Source organism: Pelophylax lessonae (genome assembly GCF_965119305.1).
Source record: "Pelophylax lessonae genome assembly, chromosome: 7".
NCBI classification, from domain to species: Eukaryota; Metazoa; Chordata; class Amphibia; order Anura; family Ranidae; genus Pelophylax; species Pelophylax lessonae.
In genome coordinates this window covers 16,792,076-16,813,881 of record NC_138774.1, presented here as the reverse complement: position 1 = coordinate 16,813,881, position 21,806 = coordinate 16,792,076, and the positions used below count along the sequence as shown (strand labels likewise).

The following is a 21,806-nucleotide window of genomic DNA, read 5'->3' as shown; positions in this document are numbered from 1 at the left end:
AAAACTGACACATTCATTCAAACACAAGGTTACAAGTGAATGTGTTAATAAAAACAGATTAGCGCAGAAAAATTGGAGTATACATGCCGGCACAGTGTAAAGGGGGAAAGGAATGCGATAGTGTATAAATGCATATAATGATAATATGTATATGTGAAGGAGAAGGAATAAAAAGTGAATATAAATGAATTAGTATTGATGAATATTAACCACTTGCCGACCGCCGCACGACTATCTACGTCGGCGGTCAGCCCCTCACAGGCAAACTAACGTAGGGCTACGTTGCTTGCTTGTGAGGGTCTAGGGAGCGAGCGCGCGCCCCCGGAGGCGCGCTCCCGCGTGGTCACGGACCCCCCCCCCCGCGCGTGTGACCAGCGGACCCGATGTCCGCCGGCCACTCGGCGATCGGCGGGGGAGAGGGAGAATGTCAGGCAGCTTGTGTAAACAAGCCACCTGTCATTCTCCTCGCTGCAAAGACACTGATCACATGGATCTACTATGTAGATCCGTTGATCAGTGTCCTTACAGCTGAAGCCACAGCCAATCACAGTAGAAAGCACGCCCCTAGGGACACACACAGCCCCTCCCTCCCAAATAAAGTTAACCCCTTCACTACCAGTGTATTTTTACAGTAACAGTGCATATATATAGCACTGATTACTGTAGAAATGTCTCTGGTAACCCCAAAAGTGTCAAAAATGTCAGTCAAGGGTCCGATCTGTCCGCCGCAATGTCGCAGTACCGCAAAAAAAATCGCAGATCGCCGCCATTACGCGTTAAAAAGAAAACAACAAAAATGACAAAAATCTTTCCCTTTGTTAGTAAACGCGATAACTTTTGCGCAAACCAATCAAAATACGCTTTTTGCGATTTTCTTTTTTACCAAACATAGGTAGCATAAAACAAATTGGCCGAAAATGTTAAAAAATTTTGATTTTTACATTTTTTTTTGGGGGAATTTCATATAAAAAAATGTGAAAAATATTGTTATTTTTGCAAAATTGACGCTCTTTTTTTGTTTATAGCGCGTGATCAAAAAATCGCACAGGTGATCAAATACCACCAAAAGAAAGCTCTGTTTGTGGGAAAAAAAGGACGCCAAATTCGTTTAGGTACAGCGTCACACGACCGCGCAATTGTCCGTTAAAGTCACGCAGTGCCGAATCGCAAAATACCCCCTGGTCGGAATGGGGGTAAAATCTTCCGGGGCTTAAGTGGTTAAACATTGAAGGTGTGAAAAATTAGGATAAAAAAAAGGGTAATAAAGGATAATTATAGGATAATATATGACTATCGGTGTATTAAAAGGTGAATGGCAATGTATGTTAAACATCGTATACATGTATCAGTGTCGAAGTTAGGTAACTGTGTATATACATGAAACACTGACCATGATGCAAAAGAGAATATTGGGGTCAACAAAAAATCGAAAGAAACCAAAACACATGTCGGCATGTATATACTCTACGAGCACAATGTGTGTGAACCCGTAAACACAGAAGACCGTTGTTCTCTGGAATCAATGCAGAGCTCCTCTGTTCCTCCTATTTAGGATCACAGGTCTCTGATTTGATTCCATAAGTCAATCTCCCTCACAGTTAGAAAACACCCCCTAGGCTCACATTTACCCCTTTGATCGCCCCTGGTGTTAACCCCTTCCCTGCCAGTGTCATTAGTACAGTAACAGTGCATATTTCTAGCACTGATTACTGTAGTAATATCACTGGTCCCTCCAAAAGTGTCAAAAATGTCAGTTAGGGGTCCGATCTGTCCGCAGCAATGTCGCAGTCCCACTAAAAATTGTTGATCGCCGCTATTACTAGTAAAAAAAATTAAAATTACATACATATTTCCCCTAGTTTGTAGATGCAATAACTTTTGCGCAAACCAATCAAAATACGCTTATTGCGATTTCTTTTAACAAATGTAGCAGAATACAAATTGGCCTAAAATAATGAAAAAAATTAGATTTTTTTTTTTGGGGCGGGGTGTCGCTCTTTTTTTGTTTATAAAAAATAAAAATCGCACAGGTGATCAAATACCACCAAAAGAAATCTCTATTTGTCTGAAAAAAAGGGACATCCATTTAAAAATATTTTTTTAAAGCAAGCATAATAAGAATCTGAATTTTACCTGGAGCTCGGGGTGGGGGAGGGAGAAGGAGCACAAGGAGCCAATCAGTTCATGTGCTGAAAATAGCATGCTGATAGGATGAGAAAGCAGAGTGACAGAGAGATGAGCTCATCATTGCACTTGTCCAGTACAGTCACAGACTGGGGTGGGTCCAGGATGATCTGGGATCAGGGAAAGTGGGTTCCAGTGAAACAGGGTTTCCCTCACTTTTTTTTTTAGTTTTTTTCTGACTTCCTGTTGTATCCCTGTGACAGGAAGTGAAGGGATATCTCCCCAAAGGGGCAACAACAGCAAGATAAAATTAAAATCAACTACTATGTTAATCTTTAATATTCAATTCATTTTTTTATTTTTTAAATGGTAAGATTGAAGATTCTTCTTTATTATTATTTTATTTTATTATTTTGTACCCAGTATATTCCACCCACTGTGAAGGTTTCCACAGAAGATCTGAACAAACTCCGCCAGCAAATGAGAAACCACAACATCAGTGCTTACATCATCCCTCCAACTGACCCCCATATGGTACATTTTTTTCTTCTTGCTTTGTTCCATCCTATGGATTAAAATTGTTTATGGCGCTTTTTTAATCAAATGTATGTCTTATAGAGTGTTGGTTTCCATTTTTTTTATTTTTTGCCACTAATGAAACCTACGATAGAAGTCGTTTTCTTCTGTTTCATTATTTTTTGTAAGAATTAATTAAATAAAATGATTAAAATAAAATACAATTATTAAAATAAAGTACATTAAATTAAAGTGTTACTAAACCCACAACAGTACAATCAGTCTGTATATGCAGTAAAGCATGCTTGTTATACTCACTGTGGAACCTAAGGGGGTTAATCCTCCACATTGTGTAAAAAGGCTGTTTGATCCTGTCTTCTCTGATCCTCCCCTTCTTGCACTGTCCCCATACCATGTCCGGATAATACAGAGTTATTGGAGTCACTCTGAAAATGCTCAGTTTGGTGTGTATTGCTAGAGAGATTTTTTTTTTTTCTTGGGAGACTGCATGGGATCGGCACAGGGCCAATCAGCACTGTCCAGACATACTGTCAGGGGTCCTGGATCCTGATAAGACAACCAGTGTGGTATGAAATCTCCTCCTACAACATTTACCCAGACACTGATAGAAGTCACAATACAGTACTGCTATATACTGCTGATGAGAAAAGGTATTTAGCAGTTTATATTTACTAAAATAATTGCATTATTCCATGTTCTGTGTACTGTGGGTGAGCAGATATAGTGACTGCAGGATCCTGGGTTTAGTAACACTTTAAATAAATTGTAATTAAGTTAAATATAAATTAAATTATCTTTTAAGGAAAGAATTTAGTATGTGTTATAATAATATGAAAATGACTTTTATTTTTATTTATTATTTTATTAAATTGCATTATTGCATCATTTGAGTTTTACAAATATGCTTCTCCTTTCCTTTTGTGAAATAGATTTTATTTTATTAATAACAGATAAACTTTATTGTTTGTTATCATAGCATGAAAATCCCTTTTTTTCAAATGTATTATTTTATTAAATTGCATTATTGCAACATTTGAGTTTACAAATAGGCTTTTTCTTTCCTTTTCTGAAATATATATTGTGACAGGAAGTCAGGTAAATCTGTGGATGTTGTCACAGACAGGAGATACACTTCTGCTTGGGTTAGACAATTCACCAATTACTATAGGGTGTCGGCTGCAAAGGCAGCAGGAAGGTGTAAAGAAGTTGAAAACCATTCAGCTATTCAGAATGAGGAAATTAAGGCCTCTATAATTTGTCCAGAGGAAGTCCTATTGATTGCTGCCTCCTGACGCTGTGTGAGTAGAGGAGGACAGTCAGATGTGTGCCTCCCGACGCTGTGTGAGCATGGGAGAAGGGAACCCCTCCTGAAGCTGTGTGAGCATGGGAGAAGGGAACCCCTCCTGAAGCGATGTGCGCTGAGGAGGGTAAAAAGTGTGAAGACTACTCAAGGTGAGGTCTTGGAATGTTTCTATGTGAAAAGAAACCAATGGACATTTCCTGTGTGAAGGGAAAATGAATTAAGACTGAAGACTACTCAAGGTGAGGTCTGGGATTGTTTCTATGTGAAAAGAAATAAATGAACTATTTCTATGTGAAGAGAAAAGGGACATGTTCAATGTGAAGAGAAAAGGGACATGTTCAATGGACATTTGCTGGGTGAAGATAAAAAACATGGACTATTGAGTGTCTGCTGTAGGATCAGCAAAGTCTGCCCAACAGTAGGTTGGGGACAGACTTCCTTAGGTAGGTTCCTGTGTGTGAGAAGGTAGCCGCCCACAGTGGCAAGGATTTATTTTGTGTTTTATCTTATTTTGGATGTTTTTGACGCTTGCACTTGTGTGAAGAAAATTGCATGAATAAACCAAACTGTTGTTTGCAACCATTTCTCGGCTATCTCCCTGTGTAACGAACCCCCCAAAGGGGTCATCCACACCCGCCACCGAGCTAATCCCCTCACAATATATATATATATATATATATATATATATATATATATATATACAACCCTCAAATTTTCCACTCGCCTGCTCGTATTTTGCGAGTGGAAAATTATGTTGGGCGAGCTCTGGGGAAGAGAGGAGAGGAAAGCCGGATAATGTCAGAGCGGCGGATCATCCCGCTGTAACAGCTTCAATTGTAATTTGCGGGGCGCTCGCCGACATGCACAGTCCCACCTCCTAGCCCGGCTTCTTTGATAGACAGAACACCTGGCCAACCAGGATGTGTGACATCTATCAAAGGAGACGGGCTAGGAGGCGGGACTGTTTGTGTCAGCGATCGCCCAGCAATTACAATTGAAGCTATTACAGCGGGATGATCCGCCGCTCTGACATTATCCGGCCGCATACCGATGGGGGGTGTCAAGCCGGCGTAGCGTGAAAATCGATCTCCCAGAGCTACACCGGTACTCGCGCCGATCATCTCATGTGAAGGCAGCTGCTCCCTCGGTCTGTGCTGCGCTGCTCACGGGAAGCAGATGAGTGTCCAAGGATTTAGCAGCCTCCCTGTGTGACTGGATAGGAAGAGCGGTGGGGCGGCTGCATATAGAGGAATTGATCTTTCCAGCTGGATGCCTGATTCTCCTCTCTGCAGGCATTGAGCAGCTGCAGGAGGAATATGCAAAGATCAATTCCTCTATATGCAGCCACCCCACTGCTCCTCCTATCCAACTTCTTTTTTTCTTTTGCTGGCCCCCCAGTGCTGTACAGCCCCTCCCTCTGTCTTCAGCCCTCCCAGTGCTCTCCAGCCCCCCCTCCAGCCCCCCCCCAGTGCTCTTCAGCCCCCCCTCCAGCCCCTTAGTGCTCTCAGCCCCCCCAGTGCTCTTCAGCCCACCCCTCCAGCCCCTTAGTGCTCTTCAGCCCACCCCTCCAGCCCCTTAGTGCTCTTCAGCCCACCCCTCCAGCCCCTTAGTGCTCTTCAGTCCACCCCTCTAGCCCATCCAGTGCTCTTCAATCCACCCCTTCAGCCCCCCAGTGCTCTTCAGCCCACCCCTCCAGCCCCCCCCCACTGCTCTTCAGTCCACCCCTTCAGCCCCCCCAGTGCTCTTCAGCCCACCCCTCCAGCCCCCCAGTGCTCTTCAGCCCCCCCCTCCAGCCCCTTAGTGCTCTCAGCCCCCCCAGTGCTCTTCAGCCCCCCCAGTGCTCTTCAGCCCACCTCTCCAGTCCCCCAGTGCTCTTCAGCCCCCCCAGTGCTCTTAAGCCCACCCCTCCAGCCCCTTAGTGCTCTTACGTCCACCCCTCCAGCCCCCCCAGTGTTCTTCAGCCCACCCCTCCAGCCCCCCCAGTGCTCTTCAGCCCCCCCTCCAGCCCCTTAGTGCTCTTCAGCCCACCCCTCCAGCCCCCCAGTGCTCTTCAGTCCCCCAGTGCTCTTCAGCCCACCCCTCCAGCCCCCCAGTGCTCTTCAGTCCACCCCTCCAGCCCCCCCCAGTGCTCTTCAGCCCACCCCTCCAGACCCCCCAGTGCTCTTCAGCCAACCCCTCCAGCCCCTTAGTGCTCTCAGCCCCCCCCCAGTGCTCTTCAGCCCCCCAGTGCTCTTAAGCCCCCCTCCAGCCCCTTAGTGCTCTTCAGCCCCCCCTTAGCCCCCCCAGTGCTCTTCAGCCCCCCACCCTCCAGACCCTTGATGGGCACTGATGAGGCTGCACTGATGGGCACTGAAAACATTGTTATTAATATTTATTTTTGTAACTTCTGCATTAATTCAAAAACATTTAACAGTGTAATTTTGAGATAATTTATGAGGGCGTGTTTAGGGGCGGAATTAGGGGCGGGGCATGGTAGGGGTTGGGTGGGGCAACTGGTGGCGAGTAACCCTTAAGGCCTGGCTAGTAGCTCAGGACTTTAAATTTTGAGCCCTGTGTATATATATAACAGATCAGCTTTATTGTGTGTTATAATAGTATGAAATTTAATTATTTTTTTTTTATTAATTTATTCAATTCAATTTATACATTTGCATCGTTTTACAAATATACTTTTCCTTTCCTTTTGTGAAATAGATTTTTTTTTTAACAGATTAACTTTAGTGTGGGTTATAGTATGAAAATTACTTTATTTTTAATTTATTATTTTATTAAATTGTATTATTGCAACATTTGCATTTTAAAAATAGGCTTTTCCTTTCCTTTTCTGAAATATATATATTTATTTATAACAGATTATCTTTATTGTGTGTTATAATAGTACGAAAATTACTTTTTTTAATTGTATTATTTGCAACATTTGAATTTTACAAATAACCTTTTCCTTTCCTTTTGTGAAAGAGATTTGTTTTTGTTTTTTTTTTAATAACAGATCAACTTTAGTGTGTGTTTATAATAGTTTGAAAATTACTTTATTTTTAATTTATTATTTTATTTAATTCTATTATTACTACATTTGCATTTTACAAATAGATTTTTCCTTTCCTTTTGTGAAATTATTATTATTATTTTTTTTTTTTAACAGATTAATTTTAGTGTGTGCGTTATAATAGTATGAAAATTACTTTATTTTTAATTTCTTATTTTATTAAATTGTGTCATTGCAACATTCACGTTTCAAAAATAGACTTTTCCTTTCCCTTTCTGAAATATATACATATTTTTTTTTTATAACAGATCAACTTTAGTGTATGTTGTAATAGTTTTAAAATTACTTTATTTTTAATTTATCAATTTATTAAATTGTATTATTGCAATATTTGGGTTTTTCAAGTAGACTCTTCCTTTCCTTTTGTGAAATAGATTTTTTTTTTCTTTATAACAGATCAACTTTAGTGTGTGTTATAATAGTATGAAAATGACTTTACTTTTAATAGTCATGATGGTAGGTCCAGATGATGTATGGGGGTAATGGAGCCTGTATGTGGAGCCAGAGTAGGGTTCGGGACTCGGTTGAAACATAGTAGGAATAACACTTGAGATGTCGGGAGTGGCTGTTGGGGTAGACAATCAAAAACCTGAACTGTAATTGTGAATCGCAAAGGTTGGTGATCCCTGCTGGAAGGGACGAGTGGACAGTCAGATTCAAACCTGAGTTGAACTTGAGCTTCCAGTGAAGGTACAGAAGGTGAGCTTATACCAGTGGAGATGAGATCCATCGGTGTAGGTACAAAAGGTAGAACATTAAGAAACAGGTCCCAAAAAAACATCTAATATTCTCCCTGGAGGATGGAATTCGCCTCCTCCGCTCCTGGAATATACTCCCAGATGACCAGGGGGTCCAACGTACACCTTCCCTCTTACTGCTGACCCATCTTCACTCCGACTTGCAGAAGGTCTCTCACCGCAAGGCATCTAAGAAGAAAACTGGGGGTAGGGATCCCCCACCACACTTCCATGAACGATCAGTTCCCTGAGTGTCCGCGGGTACTGTTAAGTGTACCCAAGCCCTCCTCCTCGTGGCAAAATGTTTTGCTCATGTCCGGGGGGATAATGTCCGGGGGGACATTGTCCGGGGGGACATTGTCCTAGAATCCAGTAAATGACCCAAAATCAGCACAGTGACAAACCTTGTCAATTAACCTTGTCAACGTCTAGGGTCTTAGAAGGCAACTTATTAACCAACTGGCTGTATCTACCATCAAAATAGATTCTGAGGCCCTCAGCCGAAACTGCACCGGCTCCAGGACTATTACTATTAACCACTTTACCACCGGAGGATTTTCCTGCTTTACGTCCAGGCCACTTTTTGCAACTTGGCACTGTGCGAATTTAACTGACAATTGCGCGGTCATGCAACACCGTACCCAAACAAAATTTACGTCCTTTTTTTCCCACAAACAGAGCTTTCTTTTGGTGGTATTTGATCACCTCTCCGCTTTTAATTTTTTGCGATATTAATAAAAAAATAGCGAAAATTTTGCGAAAAAATTTGACATTTTCTACTTTGACAGTTAAAAAATATCCAATATATTCAATTTTTGTCATATATTTAGGCGAAAATGTATTTAGCTACATGTCTTTGACAAAAAAATTCTCAATGAGCGTATTTTTAACCGATTTAAGACCGGAAGATTTTACCCCATTCCTGACCAGGCTATATTTTGCGATTTGGCACTGCGTTACTTTAACGGACAATTGCGCGGTCGTGCGATGCTGTACCCAAATTAAATTGATGTCCTTTTTTTCCCCACAAATAGAGGTAGTGGTATTTGATCACCTGTGTGATTTTTAATTTTTGAAAAAAAGAGCGACAATTTTGAAAAAAAAAAAAAACAATATTTTTTACATTCTGATATACTATATAACATTCCCCCCAAAAATTATTTTTAACACTTTAGGCCAATTTGTTTTCTGCTACATATTATTGGTAAAAAAAATCACAATAAGCATATTTTGATTGCGCAAAAGTTATCGCGTTTACTAACTACGGGAAAGATTTGTCATTTTTTTTTTTGGCATGAGCAAAACATTTTGCCACGAGGAGGAGGGCTTAAGTACACTTTACAGTACCCGCGGACACTCAGGGAACTGATCGTTCGTGGAAGTGTGGTGGGGGATCCCTACCCCCAGTTTTCTTCTTAGATGCCTTGCGGTGAGAGACCTTCTGCAAGTCGGAGTGAAGATGGGTCAGCAGTAAGAGGGAAGGAGTACGTTGGACCCCCTGGTCATCTGGGAGTATATTCCAGGAGCGGAAGAGGCGAATTCCATCCTCCAGGGAGAATATTAGATGGTTGGCCCCGTCATGGGTAAAGTCCAGCTTGGTTGGGTATTTCCAGCGGTAAACTATATTGTGGTTCCTCATTGCTTTTGTGAGGGAGGAAAGGTTGCAGCGATGTTGCAGTGTAAATTGGGAGAAATCAGGGAGTTGCTGGTGGAGGTAGTTCTGCTGTGCGCCGGAATGCGTTCAGGATACTTTCTTTGACCTGGAAGAAGTGGATCCTCATGAGAATTTCGCGGGGGATGTCAGGAGGTAGAAAGGATGGTTTTGGGACCCTATGAATGCGGTCAATGGTGAGGTCAGTAGATGATAGGGGGGTAAAACTGCAAAAACAGATCCCTGACCTAATGAGGCCGCTGCTGTGGTAAAACAAATTCAGGGATGCCTCTGATTTTTAGGTTGTTCTGGCGGGAACGGTCCTCCAGGTCTGCAATTTTGGTCTGGAGGGCGGTCAAGGTTTCCTGGTGGGCAGCATGGGAGTCCAGAAGAGTGTTAAAGGAGGTAGAGAAATCACACATCTGATTTTCTACTTGGTGCACCCTGTCCCCAATTTCATGGATTTCAGTCCTGCATTGTTAGATGCATGAGAGCATGTCAGCATGCAATGAGGCCCTCAGAGAAAGCAGCTTCTCTTTCATGGTGATTTCTGATAGGGCCTGTCCAGTGGTAGGAAAGTGTGCTATGGGGTCCTGGATAGGAGTATGTGGGCTGCAGAAGGATGGCAGGGTGACATCCATGGAGAGGTCTGGGGCCTCCTGCGTGGCATGGTCCTGGATTTAACAAGGCTCCACGATGTAGATGGAGGGCCGGGGTGGAGAAGAGAGTGGGGAGAATTGCCATCCAGGGAGTTAGAGGAGGTAGAGAGAGAGTCTCTTGGTGCTGAGGCAGGAGGAGTACTCACGCTGGCTGCATGTGCTGTGTGCCGGCCGCCATCTTTACTGGAGGCGCGCTGCATTGTCGGGAAGAAGACCGACAGCTTCTGTACGAGCAGTGGATCAGCTCATCTTCTCCGCATGCCCGGAGGAGCAGCGGGGAGAGGGGATATCGGGGTGGCTTGTCTGCCGTACACTGGCGGGTGAGGAGAGGCGATATAGTCCGGTGTTCCCTGGAGTGGAGCGGAGCTCAGGCTCTATGCAGCCATGCTGTTCGGCAGTCGCCACACCCCCAATTACTTTACTTTTAATGTATTATTTTATTAAATTGTATTATTGCAACATTTGAGTTTTACAAATAGACTTTTCCTTTCCTTTTCTGAAATATATATATTTTTTTTATAACAGATTAACTTTATTGTGTGTTATAATAGTATGAAAACTACTTTATTTTTAATTTATTATTTTATTAAAGCGGAGTTCCGGCCACAAAATCGACATAATTGATTTTGTGGCCATCCGCTTGCTTTTCGTCACCTGAAAAGGAAATAGATAGTTAAGATTTTTTTTTTTTTTTACTTACCTTGTTATTGTAGAAAAATATACTCACCTTTCTTCCACTTCCTCCCTCGGCGGCCGCGGCCTGCGCCGTCACTTCCGATTTGCAATGATTCCTGGGAGCTGAACGTCATCGCTCCCAGGAATCAATGTGCCGGCACCGGCCCCGCTCGTCACTTCCGGTGCGGCGCCTCATTCCCTGCTAAACAGCTTCTGGGCATGCCCAGAAGCTGTGGAGGAATGCGGCGCCGCACCGGAAGTGACGAGAGGGGCCGGTGCAGGCGCATTCTGGGAGAAGAAGACACGGAAGAGGATGCAGAAGAGGAGCGCTGGCTTCAGCTGCCCACATCCGAGATGGCAACGCTGGAGAAGAAATTTTAAAGGTAAGTATTTCTTCTTACAGGTAAGTGCGAACCGGGACAGATCAGAGGCTAGCCATTGTGGAATGTACTAGCCCTGACTGTCCCGGGGGTATTTTTATTGAAAATTTTTTTTCATGGCCGGAACTCCGCTTTAAGTCGTAATATTGTAACTTTTGCATTTTAAAATAGACTTTTCCTTTTTTTAATAGATTTGTTATTACAGATTCTTTACAATATGAATTTCATTTTTTTTAAACTTTTGTATTCTTTCACTTACGTTGTTGCCTTGATAAAGGAAGGGCCTGGAGATGGATGGCAACAGTAGGCGGAAGGCCGGACATGACTGGGTTAGCAGTAGAGGCTAGGAGAACTTTGGGGGTTAAATAAACAAAATGTGGAAGTAGACATCAGGTCAGTTTTGATTGGAGATAAGTAGGGTGGGGCAGGGTGGAGTCAATGGGGGAGAAAGGGTGGTGCTGGGGGTCCTAGGAGTCAGTTGGAGCAGGACGGCGTGGAACTAGCTTCTCTCTCCCTCCCTTGTTTTTGCAGTTATTTGCAGTTATTGTGGTTTTGGGGTTTCTTCCGAAGTGTTTTTTCCTTCTTACGGTACTGTGCTTCAGGGGTTCGCCCTGGACGGGGATGGAATGGGGGGCATGTGTAGCCTGGGATTGGCGGTTTGCAGGAAGTCTTGTCATAGCAGTGGCAGGGGTCTTAGGGTCTTGGAAGGCTGTAACGGTTTTAAAAGGTGTAAAAGGAAGGGTGAGGCCTATCTCAGGTATAGATACCAACCTTGGTAACAATTTAAGACGGTAATGGCTAAGAGTCATTTGGCTGTAATGAGGGTATCTTAACCACTTGCCAACTGCTCATTGAGCTGGTACTGCGGCAAAGTGGCTCGTTATCGTCCAGCGACGTAGACCTACGTCGCTGGATCCCGCCCCCCTCGGCGGCGCGCGCCCCCCCCCGGAGGCTCGCTCCCGCTGTATTCAGACACAGCGGAAGTGGGGCCAGGGGAGGAGAGGCGGTGATCACCGCCGCTCTTCCCCGATCGTCGGGGATCGAGTGAGGAAATCTGCCCACTTGTGTAAACAAAGCGGGGGGGGGGATCTTCTCTGTGACAGGCAGGGACAGATTACAGGATTCAGCATAGCTGAACCTGCAATCTGTGTCTGTGTCACACAACCCCCTCCCCCACACACGTCAGTAAGCATGAGGCATACATTTAACCCCTTGATCACCAATAAAGTTTACCCCCTTCCCTGCAAGTGTCATTATTACATTAACAGTGTATATTTATTGCACTGATTACTGTAGTAATGTCACTGGTATCCCCAAAAGTGTCAAAAATGTCAGTTAGGGGTCCGATCTGTCCGCCGCAATGTCGCAGTCCCGCAAAAAAATCGCAGATCGCCGCCATTACTAGTAAAAAAAATATACAATAAAAATGACAAATCTTTCCCGTAGTTAGTAAAAGTGATAACTTTTGCGTAAACCAATCAAAATACGCTTATTGTGATTTTTTTTTTACCAAAAATATGTAGCAGAAAACAAATTGGCCTAAAATGTTAAAAAATTTTGATTTTTAACTTTTTTTGGGGGAATGTTATACTGTATATCAGAATGTAAAAAATATTGTTTTTTTTTTTTCAATATTGTCGCTCTTTTTTTCAAAAATTAAAAAATCGCACAGGTGATCAAATACCACCAAAAGAAAGCTCTATTTGTAGGGGAAAAAAAGGACATAAATTTCATTTGGGTACAGCGTCGCATGACTGCGCAATTGTCCGTTAAAATAACTCAGTGCCGAATCGTAAAATATAGCCTGGTCAGGAAGGGGGTTAAATCTTCCGGTCTTAAAGCGGTTAAAAATACGCTCATTGAGAATGTTTTTGTCAAAGACATGTAGCTAAATACATTTTGGCCTAAATATATGACAAAAATTGAATATATTGGATATTTTTTAACTGTCAAAGTAGAAAATGTCAAATTTTTCGCAAAATTTTCGCTCTTTATTTATTAATATCGCAAAAAATGAAAAGCGCAGAGGTGATCAAATACCAGCAAAAGAAAGCTCTGTTTGTGGGGAAAAAAGGACGTAAATTTCGTTTGGGTACGGGGTTGCATGACCGCGCAATTGTCAGTTAAAGTCACGCAGTGCCAAGTTGCAAAAAGTGGCCTGGACGTAAAGCAGGAAAATCCTCCGGTGGTAAAGTGGTTAATAGTAATAGTCCTGGAGCCGGTGCAGTTTCGGCTGAGGGCCTCGGAATCTATTTTGATGGTAGATACAGCCATTTGGTTAATAAGTTGCCTTCTAAGACCCTAGACGTTGACGAGGTTAGTTGACAAGGTTAGTCACTGTACTGATTTTGGGTCATTTACTGTATTCTAGGACATTATCCCCCCGGACAATATGCCCCCTGGACAATATTCCCCTGGACAATATTCCCCTGGACAATATTCCTCTAGACAATATCCCCCCTCTAACCCTAACCTTATGTCCAGGGGGATGTTTTCCGGGGTGGGATATTGTCCCGGGGGATATTGTCCTGATACCCATTTACTGTTCAGTTAAATTAAAACAAGTTATTATGTAACAACATTGTATTTGGTTTAATAAAATGGCTGCTATGGCCTTTTAACCTAAGAAGTTGGTCGTGTCATTGGTTTCAGTGGGTAGATGTAGGTGGGTTTTTTTAGGTACAGCAGCTGTAATATCGGCTATACCTCAGTCATGTGTTTGCTCTGATTATTTATTTATTTATTTTAAATACATTTTATTAGGATTTTCAAAAATACAATAACCGTATATAAAACTGTAACGAATAGCATAAACATTAATTGGCCCAAGAAAAATTACAAAACACACCATTTGTCAAGGGCAAGTGCGGCCTTACCAAGAGAAATAAGAAAGAAAAGGAAAAAAGGAGGGGGGGAAGGCAAGAAGGGGGGAGGGGAGGAGGGACCTGCACATAACCATATCATGTTAATGTCTTTAGGTGTCTCCGCCACGCCGAACCATCGCTGCCCCCAGCCCCCCCCATAGGGTTGACCGGAGGGCAGCAATGGCCCCGCCCGACAAAGCCAGCTGACCATATGTGCCATACCACTTTTCGGCATATACTTCAATAAAGACTTATGGGGAAATCATTCACTGAAAACATCAGATAGGGGTAGGAGACGTGGAAGGTCAAGGAATGGAGGATGTCACATCTATAGAGATCTGCGAGATGGCCTGGGTAGATGTATCAGAAAACTCGGGCTCCTGTAGAGCTTCCTTGTATGCCGACCATTTCTTCCAAAAGCGTTGAGAATTAGCTTTATTGACGGTTAAGTCCAAATGTTCCTTAGTGAAGAGGGATTTGATATCCATTCTGACTTCCTGAATGGTCGGTGGGTTGGACAAAATCCAGTTTCTCAAGATCACTCTTCTAGCAATCGTATAGCATGTTACGATCCAGGGTTTGTGTGCGTGGATGATGGATACAGAAGCTTTGGTAAGCATCTGTGTTGATGGGGGTGGATGTTCGCCCAGGTTGCTGAAGAGCAGAGCAAAAGGATTTTTCGAAGGTGGAAGTCCGGTGACCCTAGATACAGGTAATTCGACCTTGTCCCAAAAAGCAGAGATCGAGGCACAGGACCAAAGACAGTGGTAGAGGATGGGACGATGTTGCAAACACCATGGGCATCCTTGAAATGGTACATGCATAGGTGAGGAGGAAAAAGGTGTATACGCATGATGCATCATTTTTAGCTGCTGCTCCCTCCAGAACTCGTTGCATATTATTGCACAGGTGGAGTTGTATCCCGCTATTACGAAAGGCTTTGATCCAGTACACGATAGTGCTTTGTCCCAAGAGGTAAATGGGACATCTGTCGAGGTGGCTCTAAGTACAGTTTGTATGGGACGGTAAAGAAGAGAGAGTGAGCGAGGTTGTTTCTGGACGATTAAGTCTAGAGCATTGGGGGTAAAGCGAGTTGAGACATTTGAACAGAGTGAGTTGACATGTGCAGTAAGTTGGTAGATGTAGAGATAATGGCTAGTTGGGATGTTGTACTGGTCTTTCAAAGTCTGGAATGATAGAGGAGTTCCCAGTACCGGATCATACAACTGACCAAAGGTGTTTAGACCCCTAGAGGCCCAGAAAGCGTAAATGGATTCTAAGCCCAGTTGTTGGAGAGCAGGGTTGCCCTTGATAGGTAGATGGGGTGATATGAGTTGGGGTTAGCGCAATTTTTTATGAATTTCTCTCCAGGCTAATTATTTTTTTCTTTTTTAAATTGTACTTGTGACGATTATTGTACCCTTTCAGATAAGGGCTCAATCTTCTCACAGCCCCGGGCTTTCCAATGAAGGCTGCATATTGCTGAGCAATTATCTATCTAAATAAAGGTGGCTGACACACTTATGTGGTCCCTTAGTTCCAGTTGAACCCCACTGATCATATTGTGATGATCAGGTGAGGAGTGGTAAAGGGATTCCCTAGAGGGAAAAAAAAAGTGCTCATAATTGTTCATTTTTGTTGGAAAACTTCTATAAGAAGGCTTTTTTTTTTTTTTTTTTGCTCAGATATATACTTAAAAAAAAACATGACAGCCATACTGATACGTCTTTATGCATTCTGTATACAGGGAGGGTACAGTGCAAGCAAGGAAAAGCGAAGGCAGTGGCTGACCGGATTCACCGGATCTTCAGGTAATGATCCCCCAAAATGTTGTACTGTACCTTTAGCTCAGGGGTGGGGAACCTACGTCCCGGGGGCCGTATGCGGCCCTCAAAGTCATTTGGTCCGGCCCTCAGTGCAGCTGAGTCTGTGTCTCTCAGCTGATCTGTCAGAACAGCGCCAATGCTTCCTGTATAGTTCTATCAAATGCACTCCGCCTGTGACCAATACAGGAAACATCGCCTCTTCCTCCAGCGCAGCGCCGCTACTAGCCAGCATTTACCGCCAGCAGCACACACAGCAGTACCAGCCAGAGCCAGCAGTACAAGCCAGAGCCAGCAGTACCCACAGCAGTATAAGCCAGAGCCAGCAGTACCCACAGCAATATAAGCCAGAGCCAGCAGTACCAGCCAGAGCCAGCAGTACCCACAGCAGAACCAGCAGTACCAGCCAGAGCCAGTAGTACCCACAGCAGTAGCAGCCAGAGTCAGCAGTACCCACAACAGTACCAGCCAGCAGTACCTACAGCACAGTACCCACAGCAGTACCAGCCAGCAGTACCAGCCTGAGCCAGCAGTACCCAAGGCAGTACCTACAGCACAGTACCAGCCTAAATCAGCAATACCCACAGCAGTACCAGCCTGAGCCAGCAGTACCCACAGCATAGTACAAGCCAGCAGTACCAGCCTGAGCCAGCAGTACCCACAGCAGTACCAGCCAGCTGTACCCACCAGCAGTACCAGCCAGCTATACTCACCAGCAGTACTTTTCAAAACCTACCACCACAAAGTCGACTGCGCTCCAGACTGACCAACGCAAACCTGGAAAACCAGTTGCATCATCAATACCAAAAACATCATCAATACCAGCTAACATCACACACCTCACCAAAGAGAAGCAGTTGCAGCCATCATATTAGGGGTGAGTTAATAAAATTTGTAACCAAATATAAACAGGCACATTTTTAAGTTGATAAGTTTGTACGGCCCCCGAATGGTTTTATAAATACCCAAATGGCCCTTGGCAGGAAAAAGGTTCCCCACCCCTGCTTTAGCTGAACTAGAGTGCCATTGGAATACATATGGATGGACTGTTTTAATTGACATTCACCTTATTACCAAAAGTATTGGGACGCCTGCCTTTACACACACATGAACTTTAATGGCATCCCAGTCTTAGTCCGTAGGGTTCAATATTGAGTTGGTCCACCCTTTGCAGCTATAACAGCTTCAACTCTTCTGGGAAGGCCGTCCACAAGGTTTAGGAGTGTGTCTATGGGAATGTTTGACCATTCTTCCAGAAGCGCCTTTGTGAGGTCAGGCACTGATGTTGGAGAGAAGGTCTGGCTCACAGTCTCTGCTCTAATTCGTCCCAAAGGTTGAGGTCAGGACTCTGTGTAGGCCAGTCAAGTTCCTCCACCCCCAAAGTCGCTCATCCATGTCTCTATGGGCCTTGCTTTGTGCACTGGTGCGCAGTCATGTTGGAACAGGAAGGGGCCATCCCCAAACTCCTCCCACAAAGTTGGGAGCATGAAATTGTCCAAAATGTCTTGGTATGCTGACACTTTGTTGTTCAACTTTCAATGTCTGTATCTAGTGTGATTCAATAATAATTAAATGTAAACATCTCTTCCTTTCAGAGATGAGATAGAGATGAGAAACTAGAGAGATAAGATAGGCGGCCTTTTATGAGCTTCTCAGATTGTGGGATCTTATATTGTTTTATTACCATGTTTGTTGTAAAGTGTACATGTGAGGATAAGTCACGGTGACTTCTATTTTCATGAAAACTTACTGAAAATGTTTTTTCTTTCTTTCTCTTTCTTTCTTTCTTTCTTTCTTTCTTTCTTTCTTTCTTTCTTTCTTTCTTTCTTTCTTTCTTTCTTTTTCTTTCTTTCTTTCTTTATTTTCTTTCTTTTTCTCTTTATTTTTCTTTTGTTCTTTCTTTCTCTCTTTTATTTTTCTTTTGTTCTCTTTCTTTCTTTCTTTCTTTCTTTCTTTCTTTCTTTCTTTCTTTCTTTCTTTCTTTCTTTCTTTCTTTCTTTCTTTCTTTCTTTCGTTCATTCTCTCTTTATTTTTCTTCTTTTCTCTCTTTATCTTTTTTCTTTCTTTCTTTCTTTCTTTCTTTCTTTCTTTCTTTCTTTCTTTCTTTCTTTCTTTCTTTCTTTCTTTCTTTCTTTCTTTCTTTCTTTCTTTCTTTCTTTCTTTCTTTCTTTCTTTCTTCCTTTCTTCTTTCTTTCTTTTCTCTCTTTTCTCTTTCTTTCTTTCTTTCTTTCTTTCTTTCTTTCTTTCTTTCTTTCTTTCTTTCTTTCTTTCTTTCTTTCTTTCGTTCATTCTCTCTTTATTTTTCTTCTTTTCTCTCTTTATCTTTCTTCTTTTCTCTCTTTATCTTTCTTTCTTTCTTTCTTTCTTTCTTTCTTTCTTTCTTTCTTGCTTTCTTACATAGTGCCAGTTGTCAGTTGGAGGAGGAATAGTGCCCCATTATTAGTTTTAGTGGGAGGAATAGTGCCCATTCTTTGGGCCACTTCTAGTTCCCAGTTGCAGTTTGGAGACTAATAACACTCACCGGCCACTTTATTAGAGCACCTTTGGGATGTGGTGGAATGAGAGATTGGCATCATGGATGTGCAGCCAACAAATCTGCAGCAACTGTGTGATGCTATCATGTCACTATGGAGCAAAATCTCTGAGGAATGTTTCCAACATCTTGTTGAATCTATGCCAGGAAGAATTAAAGCAGTTCTGAAGTCAAAAGGGGGTCCAACCCGGTTCTAGCAAGTTGTATTTAATAAAGTGGCCGGCGAGTTTATATACAAAGTAGTCTAATGGAATGCCTTCCTCTATGTAGGCCTTTCTTTTATTATCCACCTGGACTGTTTTTTAGAGGTCTGGATAGGCACTGGAGTGTAGACTGTTTCAGTACATTAGAAGATATGATGCTTTTGTCAGAACTATTGGGGCTAAAAGGAATCATATAAGGCTCATACATATTATTTTATACATATTGTTATATTGGGCAGCCTGGCAGCCATTTTGCCATGAGGGGAATGTAAGTTCATTGTCCTTGGGGTAAAGATTCTTACAGAAAATCTTAGAGTCCCAGCAAAGACCTTCTCAAGCAAATAAATTAAAGGGGCAACTGGCAACACGCCAAGATAAGGTCTAGCCACGGTGCCAGGCTGGGTTACAATGAGAGTGATGTCATTCTTGTCTGGATTTCAACAATGAACAAGAGATCACAATGTTTCATTTTTTTTTTTTTTTTTTTTTTTTAGGGCTCATTTAAAAATATGCTTGAGGAAACATTATTATTATTTGTAGTAATTGTATTAGCAAGGATATTATTATGTCATTGTAATATATGAAACATATATACAGGTCCCTCTCAAAAAATGAGCATATTGTGATAAAGTTCATTATTTTCTGTAATGTACTGATAAACATTAGACTTTCATATATTTTAGATTCATTACACACAACTGAAGTGGTGCAAGCCTTTTATTGTTTTAATATTGATGATTTTGGCATACAGCTCATGAAAAACCAAAATTCCTATCTCAAAAAATTAGCATATTTCATCCGACCAATAAAAGAAAAGTGTTTTTAATACAAAAAAAGTCAACCTTCAAATAATTATGTTCAGTTATGCACTCAATACTTGGTCGGGAATCCTTTTGCAGAAATGACTGCTTCAATGCGGCGTGGCATGGAGGCGATCAGCCTGTGGCACTGCTGAGGTGTTATGGAGGCCCAGGATGCTTCGATAGCGGCCTTGAGCTCATCCAGAGTGTTGGGTCTTGCGTCTCTCAACTTTCTCTTCACAACATCCCACAGATTCTCTATGGGGTTCAGGTCAGGAGAGTTGGCAGGCCAATTGAGCACAGTAATACCATGGTCAGTAAACCATTTACCAGTGGTTTTGGCACTGTGAGCAGGTGCCAGGTCGTGCTGAAAAATGAAATCTTCATCTCCATAAAGCTTTTCAGCAGATGGAAGCATGAAGTGCTCCAAAATCTCCTGATAGCTAGCTGCATTGACCCTGCCCTTGATAAAACACAGTGGACCAACACCAGCAGCTGACATGGCACCCCAGACCATCACTGACTGTGGGTACTTGACACTGGACTTCAGGCATTTTGGCATTTCCCTCTCCCCAGTCTTCCTCCAGACTCTGGCACCTTGATTTCCGAATGACATGCAAAATTTGCTTTCATCCGAAAATGTACTTTGGACCACTGAGCAACAGTCCAGTGCTGCTTCTCTGTAGCCCAGGTCAGGCGCTTCTGTCGCTGTTTCTGGTTCAAAAGTGGCTTGACCTGGGGAATGCGGCACCTGTAGCCCATTTCCTGCACATACCTGTACACGGTGGCTCTAGATGTTTCTACTCCAGATTCCCCAAGGTCTGGAATCGGTCCTTCTCCACAATCTTCCTCAGGGTCCGGTCACCTCTTCTCGTTGTGCAGCGTTTTCTGCCACACTTTTTCCTTCCCACAGACTTCCCACTGAGGTGCCTTGATACAGCACTCTGGGAACAGCCTATTCGTTCAGAAATTTCTTTCTGTGTCTTACCCTCTTGCTTGAGGGTGTCAATGATGGCCTTCTGGACAGCAGTCAGGTCGGCAGTCTTACCCATGATTGCGGTTTTGAGTAATGAACCAGGCTGGGAGTTTTTAAAAGCCTCAGGAATCTTTTGCAGGTGTTTAGAGTTAATTCGTTGATTCAGATGATTAGGTTAATAGCTCGTTTAGAGAACCTTTTCATGATATGCTAATTTTTTGAGATAGGAATTTTGGGTTTTCATGAGCTGTATGCCAAAATCATCAATATTAAAACAATAAAAGGCTTGCACTACTTCAGTTGTGTGTAATGAATCTAAAATATATGAAAGTCTAATGTTTATCAGTACATTACAGAAAATAATGAAATTTATCACAATATGCAAATTTTTTGAGAGGGACCTGTATATAGGCCTACTTAATTTGAATAATTTCTAGGAACGTTTCATTTATATATATATATATATATATACAGTGCATTGCGAAAGTATTCGGCCCCCTTGAACTTTTCGACCTTTTGCCACATTTCAGGCTTCAAACATAAAAATATAAAACTGTAATTTTTTGTGAAGAATCAACAAGTGGGACAAGGTGCCCTGATTACTTGTCCTGGTCTCCCCTATGAGGAGGAGCCGCTGATGGGCCCTCCTCGCCTCACACACTGACAGTGTGACCTGAGGAGAGCCGAATAACGGCACTTCCTCAGTTACATGTGACTGGCTGTTATTGGACACAGCCGATCACATGGGTAAAGAGTCATGTCATTGACTCTTTACCGAGATTGGGCTTGCGCCGTGTCCTAGCAACGGGGGCGCGCGAGAGAGGCTGTTCTGGTGCGCCGTCATATGACGGCGCCCCAGGATAATAGCTACACCGTCCTGCCGTCATTTGACGGTGGGCGGGTAGTAAGTGGTTAAACTTTGACATCGTATTCCAACATATTTAGCCTTGGTGTATTTTCTGTGTTGGTGAGCGCTATAACTCCTTCTTTGTTCAGGTCTTAATCACTTAAGCCTCGGAAGATTTTACCCCCATTCCGACCAGGGGGTATTTTGCGATTCTTTACTGCGTGATTTTAACGGACAATTGCGCTGTCATGCGACGCTGTACCTAAACGAATTTGACGTCCTTTTTTTCCCACAAACAGAGCTTTCTTTTGGTGGTATTTGATCACCTGTGCGATTTTTACTTTTTGCGCTATAAACAAAAAAAGAGCGTAAATTTTGCAAAAATAACAATATTTTTCACATTTTTTTATATGAAATTCCCCCCCCAAAAAAATGTAAAAATCAAAATTTTTTAACATTTTAGGCCAATTTCTTTTCTGCTACATATGTTTGGTAAAAAAAATTGCAAAAAGCGTATTTTGATTGGTTTGCGCAAAAGTTATTGCGTTTACTAACTAAGGGAAAGATTTTTGTCATTTTTGGTGTTTTTTTTTTTTAACGCGTAATGGCGGCAATCTGCAATTTTTTTTTTGCAGGACTGCGACATTG

General features: G+C 42.7%; 1 protein-coding gene across 2 annotated transcripts in view; it reads left to right on the top strand.

Moving 5' to 3' along the window:
* Positions 1 to 21,806, top strand: part of LOC309560091 (xaa-Pro aminopeptidase 2-like) — a 109,012-nt gene that overhangs the window by 10,180 nt on the left and 77,026 nt on the right. For both annotated transcript variants that reach the window (XM_082263613.1, XM_082263612.1), the window contains exons 3-4: positions 2,548 to 2,658; positions 15,724 to 15,787. In XM_082263613.1, coding sequence (XP_082119739.1) covers positions 2,548 to 2,658; positions 15,724 to 15,787 — 175 coding nt within the window. The remainder of the gene's footprint in view (positions 1 to 2,547; positions 2,659 to 15,723; positions 15,788 to 21,806) is intronic.